This window comes from Lepidochelys kempii, chromosome 7 (genome assembly GCF_965140285.1).
Source record: "Lepidochelys kempii isolate rLepKem1 chromosome 7, rLepKem1.hap1, whole genome shotgun sequence".
Lineage (NCBI taxonomy): Eukaryota > Metazoa > Chordata > Testudines > Cheloniidae > Lepidochelys > Lepidochelys kempii.
The window spans coordinates 114,255,130-114,280,178 of record NC_136386.1 but is presented as its reverse complement, the minus strand read 5'-3'; the positions used below and the strand labels follow the sequence as shown (position 1 = coordinate 114,280,178).

The following is a 25,049-nucleotide window of genomic DNA, read 5'->3' as shown; positions in this document are numbered from 1 at the left end:
ACTGTGAAATATTACATTGTTCTGCTTCTTTCCTAACACAGAACAGAAATATTTGTTGAATATTTCTCTCTTTTCTGCATAACGTTATCATGCCTGTAAATCAGAACAAAAATCAGACCTTTAAGATTGCTAGGATTTATTTTATTGTTCCTGATAGATTTAAACAATTCCTTCTTTATTTGTCCCATTGTGTTTCTTTCATCTGAATCAGGATTGAAGGCTCTTTTCCAGCCATCACCTGAGGATATAGCCACTTTCAATCAGTCCTAGTGCCTGGTTTCCCAGTTCTCAGGATGCTCCAAAGGAAGGACACCCCTTTCTGAGCACTTGAGAGTGAACACTGGAAAATCAGTGAGTAAATTTGCTTCATGAAAAGGGACTTGCAACAAACAGCCAGATGCTTATTGGCAATTCCTGCTTACAACTAGGGCCATATCCTGCATTCTTTTCTCGGACAAAATTGCCATGGGCTTAAATAGGAGTTTTGCCTGCAAAAGGGCTGTAGGGTTTGGGCTTCAGTGCACAAAATACACAGTTCTGGCATTACAAGGTCCTATCTGTTACATTTAACTAGCTGAATCCTTTTGCTGTCCATGAAGTTAGAACATAGATGATAAACACCTAAAATGAAAAAAATATAAAGTAGCAAACATTGGCAGTGTCTGCCTTTTGTGTTCTAAGTCATTAATGAGCTAATGTCTGTCAGTGCTTTGGAGAAATGAAGCCTTGGAGAATTGTTTATTCTTATTGCTGTAAAGTCCTGTCTAAGTTTGGCCATTTTACATTTCAGCCATTTTTCCAATGCACTTCTAGCAGGTCCACATAGGTGACTCCAGGCTTAGCAAATTAACCAGATACATTTTATCTTAAATATTTTTGTAGGACTTTCGTTTGTTATGAGACTGAAGAATTACAATTTACAACGAGGTGCCTCTGACTTCAAGCTTCATCTTTTGTCTTTCTAATGACCTGATGGAAACAGGATTCACACATTCAGCAATTTTTTTTCTCTCTTGAGAACACAAAGTATCCGTGGCAGGCTGCAGAAATGATCATGTTTGGTGAAAGAAAACCCAGAATCTATTATTTTTCAACTTCTTTTGTTTGAATCCTGCTTCTGACTTGTTTTATACTTCCACTGAAGTACAAGTGCCCCCTCTGGTGGCCTCGTGAAATATAGCAACATGCCAGGTGCAAGCATATAAAAACACAGGGAGGGCTCAGCCCTAGACTTTGATACTCACTGTGCATTGCTGTGAATCTTGGAAACTTGGCTACCCTGCTGATTTCACACAGCAACTCAAGGTGCTAATGCAAGAGCAAGAGCTATACCTTAGGAGCTGAGGAGGGTTGCACTTCTGTGTCATCCAAAGAAGAGAGCTACAGAAAGTTTTTGCAAAAAGAAAAGGAGGACTTGTGGCACCTTAGAGACTAACCCATTTATTTGAGCATGAGCTTTTGTGAGCTACAGCTCACGATGAAGTGAGCTGTAGCTCATGAAAGCTCATGCTCAAATAAATGGGTTAGTCTCTAAGGTGCCACAAGTCCTCCTTTTCTTTTTGCGAATACAGACTAACACGGCTGTTACTCTGAAACCTGACAGAAAGTTTTGTACACAAAGCAAAACAGGCAAAATGTGGCTTTTTGCCAGTAAGCAAGAGAAAATTCCTTTAAGTCAGTATGGTTTGGTGAGTTCTCAAATGTAATGAATGCACCTCAGAAGGTTTGGGTTGGAGAAGCACTTCAAAGGCGAGAGGCCAATTCTCTCCTTCATTGTGCTACAGTGGCTGGGTCATCAGAGGTAGCACTGCGGGAGGGGAAAACACAACACAAGTTCCTGATGTTAAGAGTAATGGTTAATGCCCTGGTCTGGTCTGGCACCTAAACGTTTTCCCTGCCTCCCTCTGCTGAGAAAAGCAAAGCCCTCACCCACATAGCCCTCGTGGCAAAGCCCTAGCGTAAATGGAGTTATATAGAGATGCAGTTTATTTAGCTGGCGGAACTGCTACAAGCTATATTGCCAGAATAAACTAGATGCCCACTAGGAGGGTTTGCCAGAATCGTTATACTGGTATATTTCTCCTGGCAAACCCCTTTCTAGTGTAGAGAAAGCCTTAGACATACCCCCTTTATGGAAAAGTCCTCTAGAAATCCATATGGCTCTCCACAAATTAATTCCTTAGTACTAGGAGTAATGTCTGTATTGCAGCAGCACCTAGAGGCCTTAGTCCAGGATCAAGCTTAATGTTAAGCATCTGCTTCAAGTCTTTGCTGTCTCAGACGAGGTGCCCCACAAACAGTGATTTGCAGTCCCAATTGGACAGATAATGCCGTGCATGATGGAATCCGACAAGGTGGGGAATTTGGGTTAAGTGCAGAGAGACATCTCTAACGAATGGGAAATATTCTTACTTTTGAGGGAAGGGGATTGTAAATGTAGCTTTGCTTTGTACCATTCTTGGCTACTTGCTTGTTTCTTTTTGTTTAGTATATTTAGCCAACCAGAATTTAGTTCCATTTCAGGGTTTTGATTTAGACTCATCTCTAATATGTAGCCCAATACCCAATTTTGTACATTGTCTTACCTTGCAAAGGGTGAGATCAGATGCATTTTGCTTGTACAATTGCCTCTGTATCTGGGCTCTGGCAAGGGACTTGGGGAAACCTATACCTGCCCTAATGCATATATACCTAGTGTATTGCATTTATGGACCTATAATTGTCATCATCCCAGTCATTGACCTGAAAAAATTGCATGAGTGTGCTTCATCCTAGTTGCAAATGATTTGGTTAGATACTTGGATGATTCATTTAATTGCAGCTATATGGAGGCTCTGCTGAGAGGTCTGGGGAACGCTGCTCTGTTAAGTTTCAGAGTAGCAGCCGTGTTAGTCTGTATTTGCAAAAAGAAAAGGAGTACTTTGTTAGTCTCTAAGGTACCACAAGGACTCCTTTTCTTTTTGCTCTGTTAAGGTTCCTGTTGTAGTCAATGGAGTGGGTGGATCTGGAGCATCTCTTCTCCCTGTTTCAAACACCGGAGGGACACAAACACACCCACAACAAACTAGTTTACGTATTCAAGTTTGTATTCACAGAATGTTGTTTTCTGCGTTATTTAACCAGTTCATTGTCTCTCAAGCATAGATAATGAACCAAGTAAATAATGCAAAAAAGCAAAATCGAAACTCTCCAAATCATTCTGTGAATCCTAGTTTGAATACATAAACGAGGTTGCTTTGGGCGTATTTGTACCACTACTGTACTGTGAAATAGGGATATCTACCTTCTCTATACTATTAAGTATTCTGTATACTCGCATCCCATCCACAAAATCATGTATATAATGGAACTGTATGTGTTTTAACACAAGAAGAGGTGGCAGGTTAAAGCCTATTTAGTGTCTCATTGCTAGGGATGTTCGTGCCAGTTTGGATTCAATAAAACACTCTTCAGCCACACCTTCTCTTAAAACTCAAACACTTCCAAAACTGGTAAAGGTTTGTTTAGCTTTCTTTCTCCATTATTTGTTGTTGCACATTCAGATGCTGACTGGGATCAAATGAGGAAGGGACAGAGCTCTGCAGGAGAGGTTGAACGTGTGGAATTTCCACACGGGAATTTCTGGAAAGCCCATGCAAACTCCTATCATTGTTCTGAGCCTTCTAGCTTAGATTTTCAGGTCCTGCTGATTCAGTTTTCTTTAACTTCACCCATTGATCAACAGGATCTTTGCACTGACTTCAGAGGTTACTGAATCGAGACCCAGGCAAACATCTGAACCAGCTATAATTCTAAGAGGCAATGTTTAGTTAAACAAACAATGCAGAGTTACTTAGTAGGGGAACAGGCAGTTTGAATAATTCAGACAAGATTTTCTGAAGTACGCAGGACAATAGTGGGTGGAACTTTTTGGCCAAAAGCCTTTTTTTCTCTGAAAAACGCAGATTGGGTTGACTGAAACATTTCCCAAATTTGTGCTGAATTTGCCAAATTGTTTTGGTTGAAAACAAAGCAAAACCAAAAAATTCAGCACAGTTTGTTTTGAAATTTCCCTTTGATATTATTTGTTTAAAAAAATTAAGTGAAAAATGCTCCATATAGAAATGAAAGGGTTCATTGCACCCCACAAAATTTTTTCCTGACTTTTGGGTGAGCTGAAAATTTCAAAAATTTCATTTTTGGTTTGGCCAAAACAACCGTGTGTGAGAATATATATAGAGAGAGTGATTTTTTGTACATTTAATTATTTTAAGGAATTACCAGCAAACCAAAAAATCTCTTATTCACTCCAAGCTCTACTCAAGATCCATAATAGTAGCTGGACTTTTACAGCTCAATTCCTATTTAGGCACTTCAATAAAGTGTGTGAATTTTCAAAAGTGTTTTTGAGAACACAGGAGCTAATGGGTCCTGAGTGCTTTTGAAAATGTGCCAGCTTCATTCATTAGAATTCTTGGGAAACTGAAACTGCAAAAACATTCAAACTAGGCTCCTATTGTGTTTTGGATTCAAAAACTTACCAGTCCAAAAATTTACCATCCTTTGTCTTCTATGCAGCTTTCCAGCCTCTTCTCTTCACTAGTTGACTTGCAGATTGGTAAGTGGTTCTGATTTCTTGCATAAAATGGTCTCCGTACATTATATTATGATTGTGGACCTGATTCAGCAAGGTTCTTGGCACATATCTGAATTCAGATCCTACCTACTTCAATGGGACTACTCATATGGGTCTGTATTATTTCAGCTGCACACAATGCAAGTGTGATTTCTGTCAGAACACCAATTTAATTGTCATTTTCTGTGAGCATTTGAGGTCAGAATTTGGCTTCTATGACCATTTGGCCATCTAATTGCATAGGTCTCAGGGTCAAATCTTGCCCTGATTTACATCCTGTACCATCCAATTCACTGGGATTGTATAAGATGTAAAACAGATTGTAGCCTATATGATCAAACTGATATTGTCCACCTCTAACTTCCATGAATCTGTGTTCTATTTGTGATAACAGGGTCCTGCCCTAAAAGGTTTGGTACAAGCCTAAAACTTTAATTTATAAAACAAAAACTCACTCGTCATAATGTTCTGGGTATACACCTCAGATCCCACAAATAACCATCACTTTAGTTTAATGGCGTCACTGCTTGAGAAAATCAGGATATACAGCCTGAGAGCTACTTATATGGCAATAATATGTGGACTACCAAACCATTCAGTTGCATGGGGGTTAGCAAAATATTTTAAAACTAATTGCAAAAAATTTAACATGCTCAAGAATTGGTCTTAGGACCCATTTTATTCAATATTTCTGTTAATGTCTTTGGCACAGAAAGAAGCTAATGAAATGTGCTGGTAATATCAAGTTGGGGGCATGGTCAATACAGAGGAGGATCGGAATATTATACCGGGATATCTGGATGAACTTGAAGCCTGGAATGATAGAAATGGGATGAAATTCAATAGTACAAAGTTCAAGGTCACACTCGGTCTAATAATAAGAATTTCTGCTACAAGCTGGGGGCTCATCAGTGGGAAGCGGCAGAGGAGGAGAGAGACCTTGGTGTGTGGGTTGATCATGACGTGACTATGAGCCATCAATGTGATGCACCTGTGCAAACGCCAAATGTGATCCTTGGAAATATTAGGCAAGGCATTTCCAGTAGAGTTACAGAAGTATTAATGCCATTGTACAAGGCACTGGTAAGACCTCATCTGGAATACTGTGCATAGTTCTGGTCACCCATGTTCAGGAAACATAAATGTAAACTGGAACAGGTACAGAGAAGAGCTATTATGATGATCAGGGGAATGGGGAGCCTATTTTATGAGAGGAGACTGGAAGAGCTTGTCTTGTTTAGTTTAGCAAAAAGAAGGCTGAGAAGGGATATGATTGCTCTTTATAAATACATCAGGGAGGTAAATACCAGGGAGGGTGAAGAGGTATTTAAGCTAATGGGCAGTGTTGGCACAAGAACAAACAGATATAATCTGGCCATGAACAAATTCAGGCTGGAAATTAGAAGAAGGTTTCTAACCATACAGGGATGAGGTTCTGGAACAGCCTCCCAATAGGAAATTGGGGGGCAAACAACATACTGGTAATTAGTTTTAAAAGAGAGCTGGACAAATTTATGAGTGTGATTTGTATGATGGGGGTCACTTGTGACGCTGGAGGGCAAGGCTCAGCAGCCTTGGGGCTTACTTCCAGTTTAAGTCTTATGTTCCTACAGTTCATGCTCCAGGGTTTCAGCTGGCCACGAGCAGGGATCAGGAAGGGATTCCCCCCCCCCCCACCCGCCACCACCATCATCGTATTCTGGGAGGGGTTTTTTTATGTTTTCCCTCTGAAGCATCAGCAATAGCCATGGCTGAAGATGGGGCACTAGGCAGGGTGGGCCAGATCTCTGAGGTGGCACTCGGCATTCTCTCTTTCAGTGCTTGACTGGCTGGTTCTTGCTCACATTCTCAGGGTCTAACTGATCATCATGTGTGGGGTCATGAAGGAGTTTTTCCCTCAAGCAGATTGGCAGTGGCCTGGTGGGGTGTAGGTTTCTTTCTTCTGCAGCATGTAGATGCGGATCATTTGCCAGGATTACCTGGGTATATCTCACTTAATTATTTCTCAACCACTGCAGGGGCCTCAGACACTGGTGTACCTCGGTCCCTCCTCTGCTCTTCCTGCAACACATAATAGTCTAGTCCCCTGTGAGCTGTAATAGTTTGGTCTCATTTTGGTTGTTGGATTTAGAGTGTTGGGGCTGGGTGGTGCTAGTGGCCTGCAATATACAGGAGGTCAGACTAGACAATCTAGTGGTTCCTTCTGCCCTTAAACTCTATGACTCTAATATCATCCCAGAGCAGAAGTGGAAATTAGTGTTGGTGGTTGAACTGGCCTGAGCAGAATAACGACATTTAGTGATGGGAATTACACTGGGAGCTAACCAGATGGCGCCATAGCCACTTCTGTCTTCCTGTACCAGTGCCTCTGTTTGGAGCATGATCTTTGTTGTTGGTTGGAAGTTGAGGGAATAACAAACCTATCTAGAAAAAACAGGAGTATTTGTGGCACCTTAGAGACTAGCAAATTTATATGACCATAAGCTTTCGTGGGCTACAGCTCACTTCATCGGATGCATTCAGTGGAAAATACAGTAGGACGATTTTATATACATAGAGAACATGAAACAATGGGTGTTACCATACACACTGTAACGAGAGTGATCAGTTAAGGTGAGCTATTACCAGCAGGAGAGGAAAAAAAACCAAAACCTTTTATAGTGATAATCAAGATGGGCCATTTCCAGTGTTGACAAGAACGTCTGAGGAACAGGAGGGGGGGAAATAAACATGAGAAAATAGCTTTACTTTGTGTAATGACACATCCACTCCCAGTCTTTATTCAAGCCTAATTTAATGGTGTCCAGTTTGCAAATTAATTCCAATTCAGCAGTCTCTCGTTGGAGTCTCTTTTTGAATTTTTGTTGTTGTAATATTGCGACCTTTAGGTCTGAAATCGAGTGACCAGAGAGATTGAAGTGTTCTCCGACTGGTTTTTGAATGTTATAATTCTTGACATCTGATTTGTGTCCATTTACTCTTTTACGTAGAGACTGTCCAGTTTGACCAATGTACATGGTAGAGGGGCATTGCTGGCACATGATGGCATATATCACATTAGTAGATGTGCAGGTGAACGAGCCTCTGATAGTGTGGCTGATGTGATTAGGCCCTATGAAACCTATCTAGCTGTATGGTGCTAAGCAGAGCCTATGGGTCCAAACATGCATCCTATACTGGGTGTAAGGCTTTCCACAGTGAATCAACATTAACTCCAATGGGGCTAGTCACTGTATTAAACACTAGGCCGTGCAATAAGTGTTTTTAGGATTGGCCTCAATAGCAGAACTTCCCCTCCCTCCCCGTCTCCCCTGCCCGCCTCAGCCTCTATGTTAAACTCAAATTCAGACCCAATTGACACCATGTTGGAATTATTTAAAAGTGTGGTTAATTTAATTATTTTTATTTCTTTTGCAATTGCTTTTCAAGGTTGCAGCTACTTCCGGCCAAGATCAGATGTGTAAGGGCCAAAATATCCTGGGTGAAGTCTGGGCTCCATCTGGAATTTTGCCATTGACTAAAATGGGGCCAGGATTTCACTCCAGGAGAATAGCTTTTTCCATGTTATTTTCAGTTGAACTGGAAACAGAAAGTCCATCCCAGGTAGATCAATAGCTCAATTAAGCAGTCCCAAGAGTTTCTGAGAACTTGAGTAAAGTTTGGATAAGCATGTGGCTGCCTTGGTTCTTATTTGCGATAAGCTTTGGCTTTGCCCGGCACTCATCTCAACACCTACATCCCAGCAAAGTTACCGTGCAGTTCATTGGAGAGACAAGGTGGATGAGGTAATATCTTTTACTGGACCTACTTCTGCTGGTGAGAGAGACAAGCTTTAAAGCTTACACAGGGCTCTTCTTCAGGGCTGAGAAATGTACTCAGAGTGTCACAGCTAAATACAAGATGGAACAGATTGTTTAGCTTAAGCAGTTAACACATGTTTCAAGGGACCATTCAAGATTAAGTGGCCCTGCTAACACCCCTCTAGTCAGAGGGAGGAAAAGAAGTGGAGGGGAAGGCAGCTGTGGGGGTTTTAGTGGGTAATAGATTGTTGTAATAATCCATAAATCCAGTGTCTCAATTCAGTCCATAACTTTTAGTGTCTAGAAAAGTTATGAATTTAGCATGACACTAAACTGGGAGGAGTGGTAGATACGCTGGAGGGTAGGGATAGGATACAGACCGACCTAGACAAATTAGAGGATTGGGCCAAAAGAAATCTGATGAGGCTAAACAAGGACAAGTGCAGAGTCCTACACTTAGGACGGAAGAATCCCATGCACTGCTACAGAGTAGGGACAGAGCGGCTTCGCAGCAGTTCTGCAGAAAAGGACCAAGTGGTTACAGTGGATGAGAAGCTGGATATGAGTCAACAGTGTGCCCTGGTTGCTAAGAAGGCTAATGACATTTGGGCTGTGTAAGTAGGAGCATTGCTGGCAGATCGAGGGACGTGATCATTCCCCTCTATTCAGCATTGGTGAGGCCTCATCTGGAGTACTCTGTCCAGTTTTGGGCCCCACACTATAAGAAGGATGTGAAAAAATTGGAAAACGTCCAGCAGAGAGCAACAAAAATGATTAGGGAAGTGGAACACATGACTTATGAGGAGAGGCTGAGGGAACTGGGATTATTTAGACTGCAGAAGAGAAGAATGAGGGGGGATTTGATAGCTGCTTTCAACTACCTGAAAGGGAGTTCTAAAGGGGATGGATCTAGACTGTTCTCAGTGGTACCAGATGATAGAACAAGGAGTAATGGTCTCAATTTGCAGTGGGGGAAGTTTAGGTTGGATATTAGGAAAAACTTTTTCAGCAGGAGGGTGGTGAAGCACTGGAATGGGTTACCTAGGGAGCTTGTGGATTCTCCTTCCTTAGAGGTTTTTAAGGCCCGGCTTGGCAAAGCTTTGGCTGGTATGATTTAGTTGGGGATCGGTCCCGCTTTGAGCAGGGGGTTGGGCTAGATGACCTCCTGAGTTCCCTTCCAACCCTGATATTCTATGATTCTATGCCAGGTTCATCTTTTGAAACTGTTGAGCAGGTTTCCTTTGTGGATGAGGATTGATAGGTCAGATATAGAGTGATCAGTTTGTGAAAAGTGTTCACCCACAAGTGATGTGGGTTTTTTTGTCTTCTGTCATTTTCCTGTGTGAGTTCATTTGAGATAATAGTGATTGTCTGGTTTCACCCACCTACTTGTTATTGGGGCATTTAGTGCATTGGTTGAGGTACACCACGTGTCATGATAGGCCTGTGTAGGACCCATGGATCTTGAAAGATGTGTTGTGGGGGGTGGAGATATGTCTGCAGTTTGTGCATCTTTTGTTCTGGCAGTGTCTGGTGCCACTTTGAGTTGGTGGGTCCTGGTCTGTGGGGAGCTTGCTTCCGATGATGAGCTTGGCAAGGTTGGGGGGTTGTTTGAAGGACGGAAGAGGGAGTTCAGGAAAGATTTCTTTCAGGATGGAGTCCCCATTGAGTAGAGGTTGTAGTTGTTTGATGATACCCCATATGGGTTCCAGTGTGGGGTGGTAGGAGAAAAGTAGGGGTGTTATTTCTCTATTGAAGTAGGTTCTCTTGCAGTATTTGGGTGGCCTGTTCCATGATGTGATCTAATTCTCTGTGGTGGAGTGTCCTTGTTTGGTGGAGGCAGTTTTGACTGTGTTAAGTTGTATATTCTGGAGTTTCTCCTCGGAGCCTGTTCTGTGGTATCTGATTGCTTGGCTGTAGGTTACAGATTTCTTGGTGCCTTTGGGGTGGTTACTGGATCTAGGAAGGTAGGTGTGGTGATCTGTGGGTTTCTTGTATATTGTTGTCAGAAGCTGATTTTGGAAGTTGATGCTGGTGAGGAAGTATTCCAGAAAGAGTTTAACGGATGGGTGGTGGTTGCTGCTGAAGTTGTGGTGGAAATCTATGAGGAAGTTTGTCGTCTGGAATCCATGTCATTCAAGTGACATCCCATTTCCACTTGGAACATTAGTCACGGCTTGATCCACTGATCAAAACAGCATGACTGCCAGTGTTGGGACAGCTATTCTCTCAATAACAGAGCCTATTAAGCTAATGAATAAGAGGATATTGATCAGAAATCCACTAATTGATTGATTGGTCTCAGCAATGAAAAAACCTGGAGATGAAAACTGAACAGTTTAAAAAGATCATCCAAACCTCAAAGATGATTTGAAGCTTTAAAAGTCAATCTCTGCCTATCAATTATAGTGTGTGTGGGAGGGGAGGGAAACGGTTGTACTACACAGAGAAAAGTTATTCTTTGAAAATTTGCATGCAGGATGTCTAATTTAATTTCATGTAATCATCACATTTCAGTGACAAATGTCAGATCACTGCTTTTTTAAGCGTGCTAAGGTTTCCCGGCACTTACAAAGAACGAGCCCTCTGATTCAATAATATGTTTAAATCAGCCAGTGTATCAGACTTTGTGCGTTAATTATGTGCTCAGATAAAAAAAAATTGTTGCTTTTGCTTTACTAAACCTATGGCTTGTTATGAATAATTAAAAAAATGGAATGGAAACACTTCTTAAATCAGAGATGTGGAAGCCAAATAGTTATTTAATGCTGAGGCAATGATAAAGAGGAAAACAAATGTTATTTTGATGCAGGAATGTCATGTATCTGGGTGTGGGGGGGAGTTATTGTCACATGTAGCTGGGAGAGTGTTGGGTAAATGAGAGATGAGATGGACACTCTAGGGAATCTGTAGCAGTTACTTCAATTTAATGAACTTGTAGTTAAGGCATTGGAGTGGGACCTAGGTGACCTGGGTTCTCCCAGCTCTGCTAGTCTTCTTTGGCGATGTTGGGCAAGTTGCTTAGGGGCAGGTTTTCACAAGTGCCCGGCCAGGTATTCCAAAGTGCTCTGCACTCATGGACAGGGTCAGATTTTGCCAAGCAGCTCCAGTTGCTCTCAGTGTGGGGAGGATTCTCTGTTGTTCCCAATGGGGGCATGAAGCACCCTTTTAAAAATCTGGACATAGCTGTCGGGTGCTGAGTCTTTCTGAAAATTGAGGCCTTAATGTCACTGCTCCTCATGTGCCAAATGGGAATGATACTGCCCTATCTCACAGGGGTGTTGGGAGGATTCCTTCTGTAACATCTGGGAGGTGCCCAGACCCTGTGTACTGGCCAACACCAAAGGTCCCCTGTTAAACCCTCTGTCCCCTGGCATGGCTGAATATAGGGACCATGCTTCATATTCAGGGCACATCTATAAATAGTTTATAAAGGGTCAATACGTGATTAGTAAATGGTTAGTCAGTTGTTAATGAGTGGCCATAATGTTTATAAAGGGTTAAATAACGTAGGAGACGATGATATTGCCACCTGTTAAGGTCCTTTTAAAAAGCTTAATAGATGACATTCCGCATTCAGGTTATTGATGTGTACTGTGGAACAGGTCAATAGGTGCTTCTAACCCTCTCTATCACAATGTTATACATTATTATTTGTAATGTTGTTTTTATCATGATAGTGCCTAGGAGCCCTTGTCATGGACCAGGCTCTGTGACAGAATGTATCCCTGTGTCCACACCCTACACACTATTGTAACAATCATTGTATAGAGTATGTTTTGTGAGATATCATTTAAAAACTCACAATTTGGTGATCAGTAATATCACGGCAAAATGCAAGAAGCAGCATTATATGTGAAACTGTAGAATCATAGGGTTAGAAGGGACTGCAAGGGTTATCTAGTCTACCCCCCTCTGCCAAGATTCAGGATTTGTTGTGTCTAAACCATCCAAGACAGATGGCTTGCCAGCCTCCTTTTGAAAATGCCCAGTGAAGGAGCTTCCACAACCTTCCTAGGCAGTCTGTTCCATTGTCCTACTGTTCTTACAGTTAGGAAGTTTTTCCTGAGATTGAATCTAAATCTGCTATGCTGTATTTTGAACCCATTGCCTCTTGTCCTGCCTTCTGTGGCAAGAGACAACTTTTCTCCATCTTTTTGTGACAATCTTTCAAGTATCTGAAGACCGCTATCATGTCCCCACTTAATCTCCTCTTTTCCAAACTAAACATACCCAGTTCCTTCAGCCTTTGCTCATATGGCTTGCATTCCATCCTTTTGACCATCTTTGTCAGTCGCCTTTCTATACATTGTTGATCAAAATTGGAGACATTACTCCAGCTGAGGCCTAACCAATGCCAAGTAGAGCAGCACTATCACCTCCTGTGACTTGCATGCTACGCCTGTGTTAATGCAACCTAAAATTGCATTTTCTTTTTTTGCAACTGTATCACATTGCTGACTCATGTTGAGGCTGTGATCCACCACAACTCCCAGATCCTTCTCAGCACGCTGCTGCCAAGCCAGTTATCCCCCATTCTGTATTTATGAATTTGGTTTTTCTTCCCTAAGTGTAACACCTTACATAGTTACTCTTTGTTTGTGGTAGTTTAACCCCTTATGTATCCACCTAATGGTAGTTCCGCTAAGCCCGCATTTCTCCAGTTTACTTATCATAATGTCAGGGGGGACTGTGTCAAAAGCCTTGCTGAAATCAAGGTATATTATGCCCACCACATTTCCCCTATCCACCAAACCAGTTACCCTGTCAAAGAAGGAAATTAAGCTGGCTTGGCATGATTTGCTCTTGGGAAATCCATGCTGGCTGCTAGTGATCACCCCTTCATCCTCCATGTATTCGCAGATTGAATGTTTTATACATTGCTCTAATAGCTTCCCGGCTGTAATTATTGAAGTCAGGCTGTAGGGGCAGGATTTCAGAATTGCATTAGAAGAATTAATGTATAATTTGATTTCATCCTGCTAGCCACCCCATTTGAATAGCAGAAAGGAATGACCCTCTGGGACTATGAGATTCTGTTTTCCCATATGCATTACAAATTGGGACCTCTTTAGTTCTTTGTTTTAAGGTTTAGTTAGTAAGAGACAGGATTCTGTATTGTGTATATGTTAAGTAGATTAGAGGAACATTGAAGGCCTGGGTCTCAATGTAAATTGTCTTGGTTATTGGTTGTAAAACTTAGCAAAGTTTAATTTGCAATGCCTTTTTCCTCGATATAAAATACTACTGTTTGTATTCTCAAAGTCTTGTAAAAGATTGTTTGGTCTCTGTAAAAGACTGCTTGTGTGAATGAGGAATGCATGCATCAGGAAAAAATAAGGTGTGAAGTCTATTGTTAACAAGATGGTCAAGAAAGGAGGAGCGAAGACACTTATCAGGATTTGTTGATGCCAAAGAACCATCAATGCGTATCCATGATTGAGAAAGGGCAAATTGACAACCCTGAGGTGAAGGCTGGCATCCCTAAAGACAATTGATTAACTCAAAACCAGGATAGGATAACCCTCTCAGAGGTGTTTTGGAATGTTAACACCAATCAAGAAGTAACCAGTCAGAAACTGACACAGCAAAATCTATAGACTTTAATAGAGAAAAAGGACTATAAGAACAGGGTGCTTTGCCATGGGACTTTGGGTTCATCTTGCCACACTCCAGGAGCATTGGATCGCAACCGACAAAGCCCTGCTCCCCTCTGTGATCAATCTGGCTGGCCACTAGATTGATCCAGACTCTGGACTGGTAACTATAAACATCAACTAGCAGGACTGTGTGCGTGGTGGGTGTGTGTGTGTGAGAGAGCGAGAGAGATTGAAAAGCATATGCTAACTGTTGTATTCTCAATAAATGCGGGGTGCTGCCTTCTTCCCTGTAAAGATCCTGTGTGCTTCTTATAAATATAACAAGACTGACTGGTCTATAGTTCCCTGCTGCTCCCCCCCCCCGACCTTTTTAAGGATGGGCACTATGTTAAACTTTCTTCGGTCTTCTGGGACTTCTCCTGTTATCCATGAGTTTGCAAATATTATTGCCAGTGGCTCTGCAATTTCTTCAGCTAATTCCTCCAGCATCTTGGGTGAATAGCATCAGGCCCTGCTGATTTCAATTCATTCAAACAACAAGTCTTAGTTAGGTGTCTGAAGCCCCCTGGGTCCACTAAGCAAGGCTGATATTAGACTCACTGGGGGCCAGAGCAGAAAGCTAAAGCCCCGCCACCTGGGACTGAAGCCGAAACCTGAGTAATTTAGCTTTGTGGGGCTCCCTGTGGTGGGGGGCCCTGGCCAAGTGCCCTGCTAATGCTGACCCTGGCTTTTATATGCAGAAAAACAATTGTGACACAGGTGGGCCGTGGAGTTTTTATAACATGTTAGGAGGGCCTCAGAAAAAAAAAGTTGAGAACCCTTGGGTCAGAAGATCTAACTTGTTCTTTACTTATTCTGATCTGCATCTCTTCCTCTTTATTGTCTACGGTAAACATAAGCTGAGATCACGACTAAAAGTATGTTTTCCAGAGAAGTCCAGGGTGTCTAGTTCTTTGGAGACAAAGGGCAAGCTGACATCTGACCAGATGTAAACACTGCTGTCAGGCCATTACTTGCTAAATGGCCATTCTTTGGCAGGAAAGGGGATGGGGCAAAAAGAAATTTTAGCAAAGAAACGGCATGGAGTTCCCTTCCACACCCAGTGCTTGTCACCTTGTTTCCCCATTGGAAATGCTTCTCAAAAGGGTGACTATCAAAAGAAGGGGCAGACACCCCTTTGCCTCCCTCTCTTTCTGTCCATTGATTCACTGCATGAGAAAGAACAAAGGAAGCAGCCATTAAACAAACAAAGGGGTCCTGAGCTAACAAATTTGGCCAACAAGACTGTTGAGAGCATGTGGTGAGAAAAACTTTGCTTTGAATTTAACATAGTTTGTTAAGTTAGGCACTAGTTTTGTTTTGTCTTTATTTTTCTTGTAACCGTTTCTGACTTTTATGCCTCATTATGTGTATTCACTTAAAATTCATCTCCTTGTAGTTAATACACGTGTTTTATTGTTTTGTCTAATTCAGTGTTTGAATTGAAGAATTTGGGAAACTCCATTTGGGGTAACAAGATGCGCGTGTGGGAGTTCTATTAATAAAATGACAGATTTTATATACGTTTGTATTGTCCAGTAGAGGGCAGTATAGGCCATATATTTGTGGGGGGAAATACAGGATTGGGAGTGTGTTGTGGTCACCCTGCAATATAGCCCAGGCTGGTGAGAGCTAGAGTGTAACTCAAGTGTGGCTGGCAGGCTACAGTTGCACGCAGGCACTCAGGCTGTGGCTTGCATCCTGGAAGGCTACTTGTAAGCAGCCTAAGTGGGAACGTCTTGTGCCAAGGCATTGTAAGGCGCTCAAGGTTACGGGCAGGGGTGACTCAGCTACTCATCAGTGTGGATTATACCCTGGGTATGTCACAGGCCTCTATTGTGCTTGGTGCTGTATAAACACAGAACAAAAAGATGGTCCCAGACCCAGTTTGTTGCAGTCCAAGATGTATAAGACAAGAGATGACAGAAGGACATTGCATCTATTACGCATTTATTAACCCTGCGTAGACCTTTTATACATTTCTTTTATATAAAGTATGTGCTAGGATCTGGCTACTCAGACCTTTGCAGCAATTACTTAAAGATGCCTATTGAAGCAAAGTCACCTTTCCCAAAAGATATTTAATAATAAAAGGGGGACGGAGGCTGGGGGTAAGGGCAGGGAAGAATCTAACTCCTGCAATATCTTCCCTCCTGCACAATGTCAGCTTGAAGGCTGAACTCTGGGCAGACGTTCTTTTTGTTTTCCTTTTTTAAATTCATCACTTTAAACTTTATTTGCTTGCTGAAGGCAATGGCTTTAGCTTCCAGCCAGATCCTTATGTTCCTCAATCAGGTGTGCTCTCCTTCAGCACTTTCATAACATGGAGACTCAGCTCCTGAGAAATAATGAGCCAGGAAAAAGGAGTCTGGATTTGACATAATGATAAATGAGGTGAATCTTCCCCCCCACTCCCACCCCCCAAGAAACCAAGATTGGTGCATAGAAAAAGAAAGGGGGGGGGAAGATGTTTCTATTTTAATATGAAATATAAAACACCCATTGTACAAAAGTGGATTTTTTCGGAAGCAAAGAAGGAGTAAAGGTAAAGGCTACAAGCAAATGAATGAGGAGAAGAAACTAAGATAATGCAGTCGATAATCAGTTCAAGGTACAGCATGATCTGCAGGGTCATCGGCCCAGCCCTAGGGGAGAGCTTTTTTAAAGTTTCCCTATATGCATTTTAGTCTGCTCATTAGCATACTTTGCCTTTGAAACTCATCAGAGTGGCTCCAACTGGCTGCAGTGACACCTGCTGGAGAGATGGGATGGCCCAAGCTGATCGGTTCTCCATCTGCAAAACATAAGCTGGAAGCGCTGCTGGTTCCGGCAGTGTTTGGGTGCACTCCAGGCTGCTACCTGCGTAATGTGTCAGACCTTAGGAGACAGGCCAGTCCTCGCTTATAGACAGCCCCCCAACCCGAAGCAAATACTCACCAGCAACTACACACCACACAACAAAAACACCAACCCAGGAACCAAACCCTGCTAAAAACCTCAGGGCCAACTCTGTCCACATATCTATTCAAGGGACATCATCATAAGACTTAACCACATCAGCCACAACATCAAGGGCTCGTTCACTTGCACATCTACCAATGTGATATATGCCATCATATGCCAGCAATGCGCCTCTGCCATGTACATTGGCCAAACCGGACAGTCTCTATGCAAAAGAATAAATGGACACAAATCTGACATCAGGAATTATAACATTCAAAAACCAGTGGGAGAACACTTCAGTCTCTCTGGTCACTCAATAACAGACCTAAAAGTGGCAATTCTTCAGCAAAAAAACTTCAAAAACAGAATCCAACGTGAAGCTGCAGAACTGGAATTAATTTGCAAACTGGATACCATCAGATTAGGCCTGAATAGAGACTGGGAGTGGTTGGGTCATTACAAAACCTAAACTTAACTTCCCCAATACTAATTTCTCCCTACTATTACTCACACCTTCTTGTCAACTGTCTGTAATGGGCCACTCTCTTATTGCTTCAAAAGTTATTTTTCCTCCCTTGGTATCCTAATGTTAATTGATTTATCTTGTTAGACTGACCTCACACTTGGTAAAGCAACCCCCATTCGTTCATGTATTTATACCTGCTCCTGTATTTTCACTTCATGCATCCGATGAAGTGGGTTCTAGCCCACGAAAACTTATGCCCAAATAAATTTGTTAGTCTCTAAGGTGCCACAAGGACTCCTCGTTGTTCTTCTTTCTTACTGCCCTCTAAGATTGGAACAATTATTATTTGTCTTCCAGTAGTGTTTAAAAGCCCTAATTGGGATCAGGGCCCTATTGTAATAGGTGCTTTGTCTACAAATAGTAAGAGACAGTCCCTGCTCTGATAAGCTCATAGCCATCTTATAATATCACGTAAATAACTGCATTTTTAATACAATGGGCCACAAAGATATTAAACTTATTTCAATGAGGTTTGTCCAGGATATTGTCATATGTCACAAGGGGGGCGGGGAAGCAAATGAATAATAGGATCTGAGATGCTGACTGTCTACAGGCACTGCAGGTGTGATTCACAAAGATATTTAGACATCTAAATCCATTGACTTCAATGGGAGATGGGCACCTAAGAATCCCACCCTGAGGGTATAAAATAGTGCAATGAAATGCGAAACAACCACAGAACAGTGGGATCATCCAAATTATATTGGGGCACTGGAAATTTTCAATGCTGTGAATGGATGGATTCACAATATCCTGGACAAAGTCCCCTCAAGGGCACCATGGCATGAAGCTGCTTCCAATTCTAGCCGCTTAGGGGAGCTGCAAGACTGAGCACTGTTGCCTGCTCCAGATTTCTGATTCACTCCAGCCCTCTCAAGTGAAGCAGTGAAGGAAAGGTAGCCAGAACGTTGCGATGAACATGTTACTGTTTGTATGTGTGCGCTCGCTCGTGCACGCAGGAGCACCACTTCCGTCTATTGGATAGCCTCAGACCAGCTCATTTATGTGTTACGGGCCTTACAAAGCTAACAAAGAATACTTGTACTTTTATAGGATCAGGAAGATCTATATGTGATGCGAACTGCTGTCATGACATCCCAAATGGCCCCAGTGTGCAGCAGAGTGGCAACCCTGGACAAGGGATATTTTACAACACTATCTTTCCTTTAATATTATTTTCCTCTCTTTCCTTCCACGCTCCTTTAGACAGGACTGATTACTATGAATACAGCGATGAGTATGTTGCACTAGAAGAGAACACCGCCGCCACAGACAAAGAATACCTCACATATCCCGACTGGTTCTACGAATACTTTGGCTACAATGGTATTAAAATAGGTGTTAGCAATGCAACATTTTTAAAGTATGTTGGGAGGTGTCAGGGGTGGAAAACCCACCATTCCAGTTCTAAGTGTGGCAAATCTCATTGTCTCACTCCCCATCTTACCTTATCTGCCAGCGGCCTCTCAGAATGTCTGAATCAAAGGAATTAGTTAGGAGGGTTTGCCTGCAATGTTCTCCTTTGTATTCCTCTTGTAAGGAGCCCGTGTTTTATCTCCTGCTTTCGCAGAACGGATTCTGATCATGCAGAACATTTCTGATTGCTACTACAAAAAGCCCCGGCTTATTTGTCTACAGACACTGTGAGATGTAATTGCTGCTTTCCTGGAATGTATGTTCTGTGACCAAATGTAGAGCAAATGTTTTTTCTGAGTCACACGTTATTTTCTATACTTCAGTATAGCGAGAAAGTACCTTGAGCCAGCTGCTTGGCACCACTTCCGCGGGTGGATAGCCCCTGGGGACCTATAGCCAACCAGGTGTAGTTTAAAGTAGAACTGAGGCCTACACCAGAAACCTAAAGAGCTCCCAGATATCCCCAGGGTCAGAGGGGAGAAAGATAGCAACTCCTCCTTCACCCCTCCGACCCCCAGATGCACTGCACAGAGGTCTGGCACTCCTTTCTATCTAACCCTTTATTTTCTGTGGTGCACAGTCATTTTGGTGAGAATAAGTTTATGCAGGGCCTAGCTCAATGGGGTCCCTCTGAGTAAACAGTAAATAATAATGATTACGGCTACGTTTTAGTCACAGGTATTTTTAATAAAAGGCATGGACAGATCGCGGGCAGTAAACAAAAATTCACAGCCCGTGACCTGTCCATGACTTGTACTATATACCCCTGACTAAAACTTGGGGGGGGGGCAGCCCTGGGGGCGCCACAGGTGCTGGAGGGGTGTGGCCTGGGGGGCGCCGCGGGTGCTCGGGGGGGGGGAAGTTGCGGCTGGGGGGTGCAGGTATGGGGGGGAGGGTTGCATTCCAGGGAGTTGTAGATGCCGGGGGAGGTGCGGCCTGGGAGGGGGGGCGTCACAGCCTGGGGGGGGGACTGGGGAAGGCTCCTGGAAGCAGCAACCCCAGCTACTAGCTCCATGCTCCACACTCCACATGTTGCCTCCGTTTTGCTCTAAGCCCCGGTTCTGCAGTTTCCATTGGCTAGGAACCGTGGCCAATGGGAGCTGCAGGGGTGGTGCCTGCAGGCAGAGGCAGCATGTAGAGCTAGGAGCTGAGGGAGGGGAGTTCCTGTCATCCTTTTGGGAACCCCCACCCCAGGTAAGCACCGCCCCGCATCCCAATCCCCAGCCGTGAGTCCCCCCCACACCCAAACTCCTGCGTCTGGGTGTGGGCGGGGCCGAGACTGCCCCAGCAGCGTCCAGTGCACCTGGCCCAGGGCTGCCCGAGCTGCTTAGGCGGCCCCCAGGCCAGCCATTGCAGAAGTCACAGAGGTCACGGAAAGTCACAGAGTCCGTGACCTCTGTGACAAACATGGAGCCTTAATAATGATATATGACATCTTCAGGGGAATCTAACAACTACATTGCTCCGAGGAGAGATGGGCCCAAACACTTCCATGCTTTAGTGAAGTCCTCTATACCTGGAGCCAGACTCAGTAGCTTGGGGTCATCTCTGGTTCCTAATGCATCTGGTCCCACAGGCCTTATTCAGGTGAAACCCCCATTGATTACAATGGAAGTTTTGCCTGAGTAAGCAGTGCAGAACCTGGTTCAGTGCTGACTGGCTAACTGTTGTTAGGTGTGCTTCTGTGCTTAGGAAGACAGCATCAGATTGCTCTGGAAGGGGAACCTGTCAACTTTAGAGCAGGGTCACATTTTGGGGGGCGATCTGACCTGGGGTTCCACCTGAAACCAAATCAGAAGAACATGATCCAGAAACTGTCTATTATCTAAACACATGAGATTTGTTGAGACTCTTATGGCAACGTCAAGCTAAGAGCCTGGCAAAAAGTCGATACTGGAGGGTGTAAATAAAAAGTCTCCATGCTCTCCTGGTAGATCCATGCTCCCCCAAGCCTTGCAAGAATAATGGTGAATGCAAAAGAAATGGAAATCACTACACCTGCCTCTGCCCTATGCCGTATGCCAGAACTAGGTGTGAGAAAGGTAGGTGCTGCTTTCATAATTTCATTATTATTAAAGGGAGGAAAAACCTCTAGCCAAAAAGCTCTAGAAAAATACATTGCCTTTGATTCACTTCTCAAAAAGCATCAGGTTGTGAAACAATCCAAAGGAACTGGTAAATCTGTGTCAGGTTTTAACTAGACCTGGTCGACAATTCATTGTTGAAATGTTCTCAAGGAATGTGTCGATTCCATCAAAACTTTCAGAGAAAACCAGGCAGGTAGGTAGGCAGGCTGCCTGGCTTCTTGGTAGCTCACCCACCCTCGTGACTTCTTGGCAGGGCTTCTTGGCTGCCCACCTGGCAAGTTGCTGGGGAGCCCAGGTAGCTGGACAGCTCCTCAGGCTCCCAGGCAGGCAGCTGGTAAGCCACAAAATTCCATTTCAGTTCTCCTGAAATGGATTTTTGGTACCCTTTTCTTCCCATGAAAAATATCAAGATTTTTTGTTGTTGTTCCGATTCAGAATGGAAAAAGAAACCATAGTCTTGACATTTTTCACAGGAAGGAAAATTCCTTTTCTGCACAACTCTAGTTTTGACTTTAGGTGCTTAACAGGCAGCAGCACCCAAAGCTATAGCCAAAAATGGTGCAAGAGATTCTAGTACATCTAGCCTGGCATCTATGGGACTCAGCACCTGTTCAGTGAATGCATGTCTAAAATGCAAGCAATTAATCTTATCTTGCTTTTCTGTTTTATCTGGCTCCACCACAGTGAAAAACGTGTGTGAAAGGAATAGCTGTCGTAAAGGAGACTGCCTTATAATGCTAACTCCACCTTATTCTCAGTGCGCTTGTAGACATCCTTATAAGCCACCATACTGCAACAAAGGTGAGAATAACAGCAGAAAAAAATCCTACGTGTTTGTATGTTCAGTAAGTGGGCATGGAGCCTGCACTATCTGCTCACCCCAGAGAGGTGGTCTATTCAGGGAGAGTCAATCTGGAGGATAGTGCTGGGGAAAGCCTATGTTTCCTATTGAATAGTATGTGTTACGCATCCGCTCTCTGCCAGACCCACCAAGGATGAGTCTGCTGCATCTCCCAGCTAGGGGAGTAAGTCCCTTAGGGGAGTCAGTTACCGCCGACCAGCTTCTAGCAGAATAATAGTACTGTTTTATGCTTTAAATGTTGACAGTATCTGCAGCTTGCAAACCAAACCCATGTAAAAATGGAGGCGTCTGTCTACAGCGGAGACTCAGATCAAAATTCTCCTGCCAGTGTGCTGAACCCTTCAGAGGGAGGTTCTGTGAAATAGGTATGCCGGGATAGGTATGTTGGGATTTGCCTTTTTTCCACCAAGGGTGGGGAGAAGGTAATTATTAGGCTGCATTTGTCCAAAGCAAGGTTCAAGCCTGCAATCAGATTCACTAGCGCAGCTCCTAGACCAGGAGCCCAAGGGTAATATCCAGGGTAATCCTGGGCTCAGGAAGGTTTCAGAGGACTTCTTTCACCTATCGTAGGTTCTCTGTCCCCCCAAGTGACTAGTGAAAGGACGCTCAAGTGTTAGCAACATTAACTCCCCACATTGCTCGGCAGGCACAACCAGTTGTTTGTAAGGTTTCTCAGGGCTTTTATCATTCCCCCTCTGAGCTTTCCTGTACAATCTCCCTTCCTCTTAAAAAAAATCTTTCCCAATTTCCTCTCTTTGGGGCCCCCTTCAGGATGTACCCACACATTTTGGGGTTCACCCAGGCCAGAAAGGTGTTTGGTCACTGTCTGCCTTGTAACCCTGGAGTGTTTTGTGGCTGTGAAGCTTTGGTTCAGAACTCTGACCCCAACAGCCAGAAAGCCCCCCAAAAGACATTTAGGGTTACAAGGCAGATGGTGACCAAACCCCTTATTGGCCTGGGTGAACCCCAAATATCACAAAAGGGTTCCCAGCTCTGATGTTTCCAAAACTGTGCTCCAGCCATTACCCACTTCTAGAAGAGTGTGACTGAACGAGGGTGCAGGGGCACACATTTGTAAGGGTAGGAGGATGGGAATCGTAAATTCTCTATATACGTATATTAAAGGCTTCAGATCAGCTCCACGCAACAGACAGCCTTGTCATGAGCACTCCCATTGCCATAATTCCTTCATTAACCTTTAACCCGCTCTTTCCTCTTGCTGGTGTGTCTATCCTTCTAGCATGATACCAACTCTCTGATCAGGTCTATCCATCATACCAGCACCCTCTGCTATACACAGCTCAAGTGGCAGGTTGCTACAGGAACAGATTCTGACCAATTGCTGACTTTTTAATAATGGAAGTTCTCCAACGCTACTTTGCTGAGCTGTTTAGAGCATGAGGTCTCAACCTGGGAGTGGCAAATAGGTTTCAGGGATTTGCAGTCATTTTCCTTTTCCTTATAGCTAGGTTGGAGTCGGGGGTCCTGAAACTTTTTTCCATTGTAACTTGGTGTCACAGTATAGATATGGTTGAGAATATGGATTAAGGTTCAGTTATTCCCACCTCCCTCATCCAAGACTACATTTGGTCCAGTTGCTCGCTGGATCTTGCAACAGGCATGACATTAACCCACGTCGTCCTTGGTGGGTGACACATCTGCTGTGTAGGAAATGAGTGACAGGCAGGACCTTTTCATACCAGCATTGTCTTCTTGTAGGACCAGAGGACTGTTATGAACAGGATGGCCATGAATACAGAGGGAAAGTGAGTCAAACAAGGTCTGGGGAGACATGCCTTTATTGGAATTCTAACCTGCTCTTGGACGAGAGTTACAATGCATTTATGGAGGATGCCGAATATTATGGCATCGGTGACCATAACTTCTGCAGGTAATCTACTGAAGCTACATATGCAGAGGTCTCCTCTCACAAAAAATGTGCAGAATAATTCCAGTGTGAGCAGCTCATATGGATCCATAGGGAAGTAAAGGGAAATCTCCAGGGGATGTAAAGCTGCCATTGCCTGCTCTACGCAACCTGCCTTTGTCATAATGAGAGTGACAAGGTGGGTGAGGTAAAATCTTTTATTGGACCAACTTCAGATGGTGATGTACACAGACTCTTCTTCAGCATCTGAAATAGTGGACATTCTGGGGCACCCCTCTAAAGAGCTCTGATGCTCCTGTCCTAGAAGAGACCACTCTAATTTGCACTGACCCAGCCCCTAGCTACTCCCAGGATCAGGAGGGTGGAAAAGTGGAAGAGAGTCACCTATGCCACCCATCTCCTCAGGTGTATCCCTTGTTAAAAATGAAAATAGCTTCTAGGGAAGCTTGGATCTTTATTTGGAGCATTTAGCTGCTCTGTTATGCACCCTTCAGTCCAATGGTTAACCTGTTCTCCTGGAGATTTCCTCACTCTGACTGGTGGATGTTGGAATCTGTTCCCTTCAGGAATCCAGATGGTGATGTAAAACCCTGGTGCTTCATCAAAACAGATAACAAGGTGAAATGGGACTCCTGTGATGTTTCGCCTTGCTCAGTAACAGGTAGAGTGGAGAATAACACTAAACCTGCTCAATGAGTCTCAGAGGTGTTAAGGGCTTTCTCTTTGCCCTTCCCCAGGTTCTCGTCCCACAGACAGAAAACAGAAGACCAGAAGTCCAAAGTGCAGGCAATGCAATGTTTATTGGGGAAATCAAGCAAGCATATAAATAGCTCTGTACACCACAGAGCCTTTCTCATGTCTCCTTCCTGTTTCTTAGCAGGCATAATTATACCTGTAGTGCACACCCTTGATCCCAACCCTTATAATTTATGTCATGTTCTGTTTTGGAGGGTCTGGGGGCTTCAGAACCACCTCTTTTGTATCCCGTGGGAGGAGTAAGGAGTGAGGTTGTGCTTCGGTCAGGGTCAGGCATTTCTTTGGCTTTTAGTGTTTCTTATAACCCCTCTCCCCGCATTCCCCTCACCTCTCCCAACTGGTTGCTTGACCTTATCTCGGGAGAGCAGTTGAGACAGGACTGTCCTTCAAGTGTGCGCTTGTATATTAAACTCCCACTCTACCCAACAACACTTTAATTTTATTTCTTATCTCTTTTTACCCCATCTGCTTGTGGCCAGATGTAACACACAGTGTAACACTTCAATCTCTCTGGTCA

General features: G+C 43.6%; 1 protein-coding gene across 2 annotated transcripts in view; it reads left to right on the top strand.

Moving 5' to 3' along the window:
- Window positions 1-25,049, top strand: part of HABP2 (hyaluronan binding protein 2) — a 42,228-nt gene that overhangs the window by 9,571 nt on the left and 7,608 nt on the right. Inside the window, exons 2-8 of one of the 2 annotated variants that reach the window (XM_073354972.2) lie at window positions 4,558-4,597; window positions 18,730-18,849; window positions 20,874-20,981; window positions 21,711-21,827; window positions 22,134-22,253; window positions 23,608-23,779; window positions 24,343-24,437. In XM_073354972.2, the coding sequence (XP_073211073.2) occupies window positions 4,558-4,597; window positions 18,730-18,849; window positions 20,874-20,981; window positions 21,711-21,827; window positions 22,134-22,253; window positions 23,608-23,779; window positions 24,343-24,437 (772 nt within the window). The remainder of the gene's footprint in view (window positions 1-4,557; window positions 4,598-18,729; window positions 18,850-20,873; window positions 20,982-21,710; window positions 21,828-22,133; window positions 22,254-23,607; window positions 23,780-24,342; window positions 24,438-25,049) is intronic. The other variant, XM_073354973.2, reaches the window with a different exon arrangement.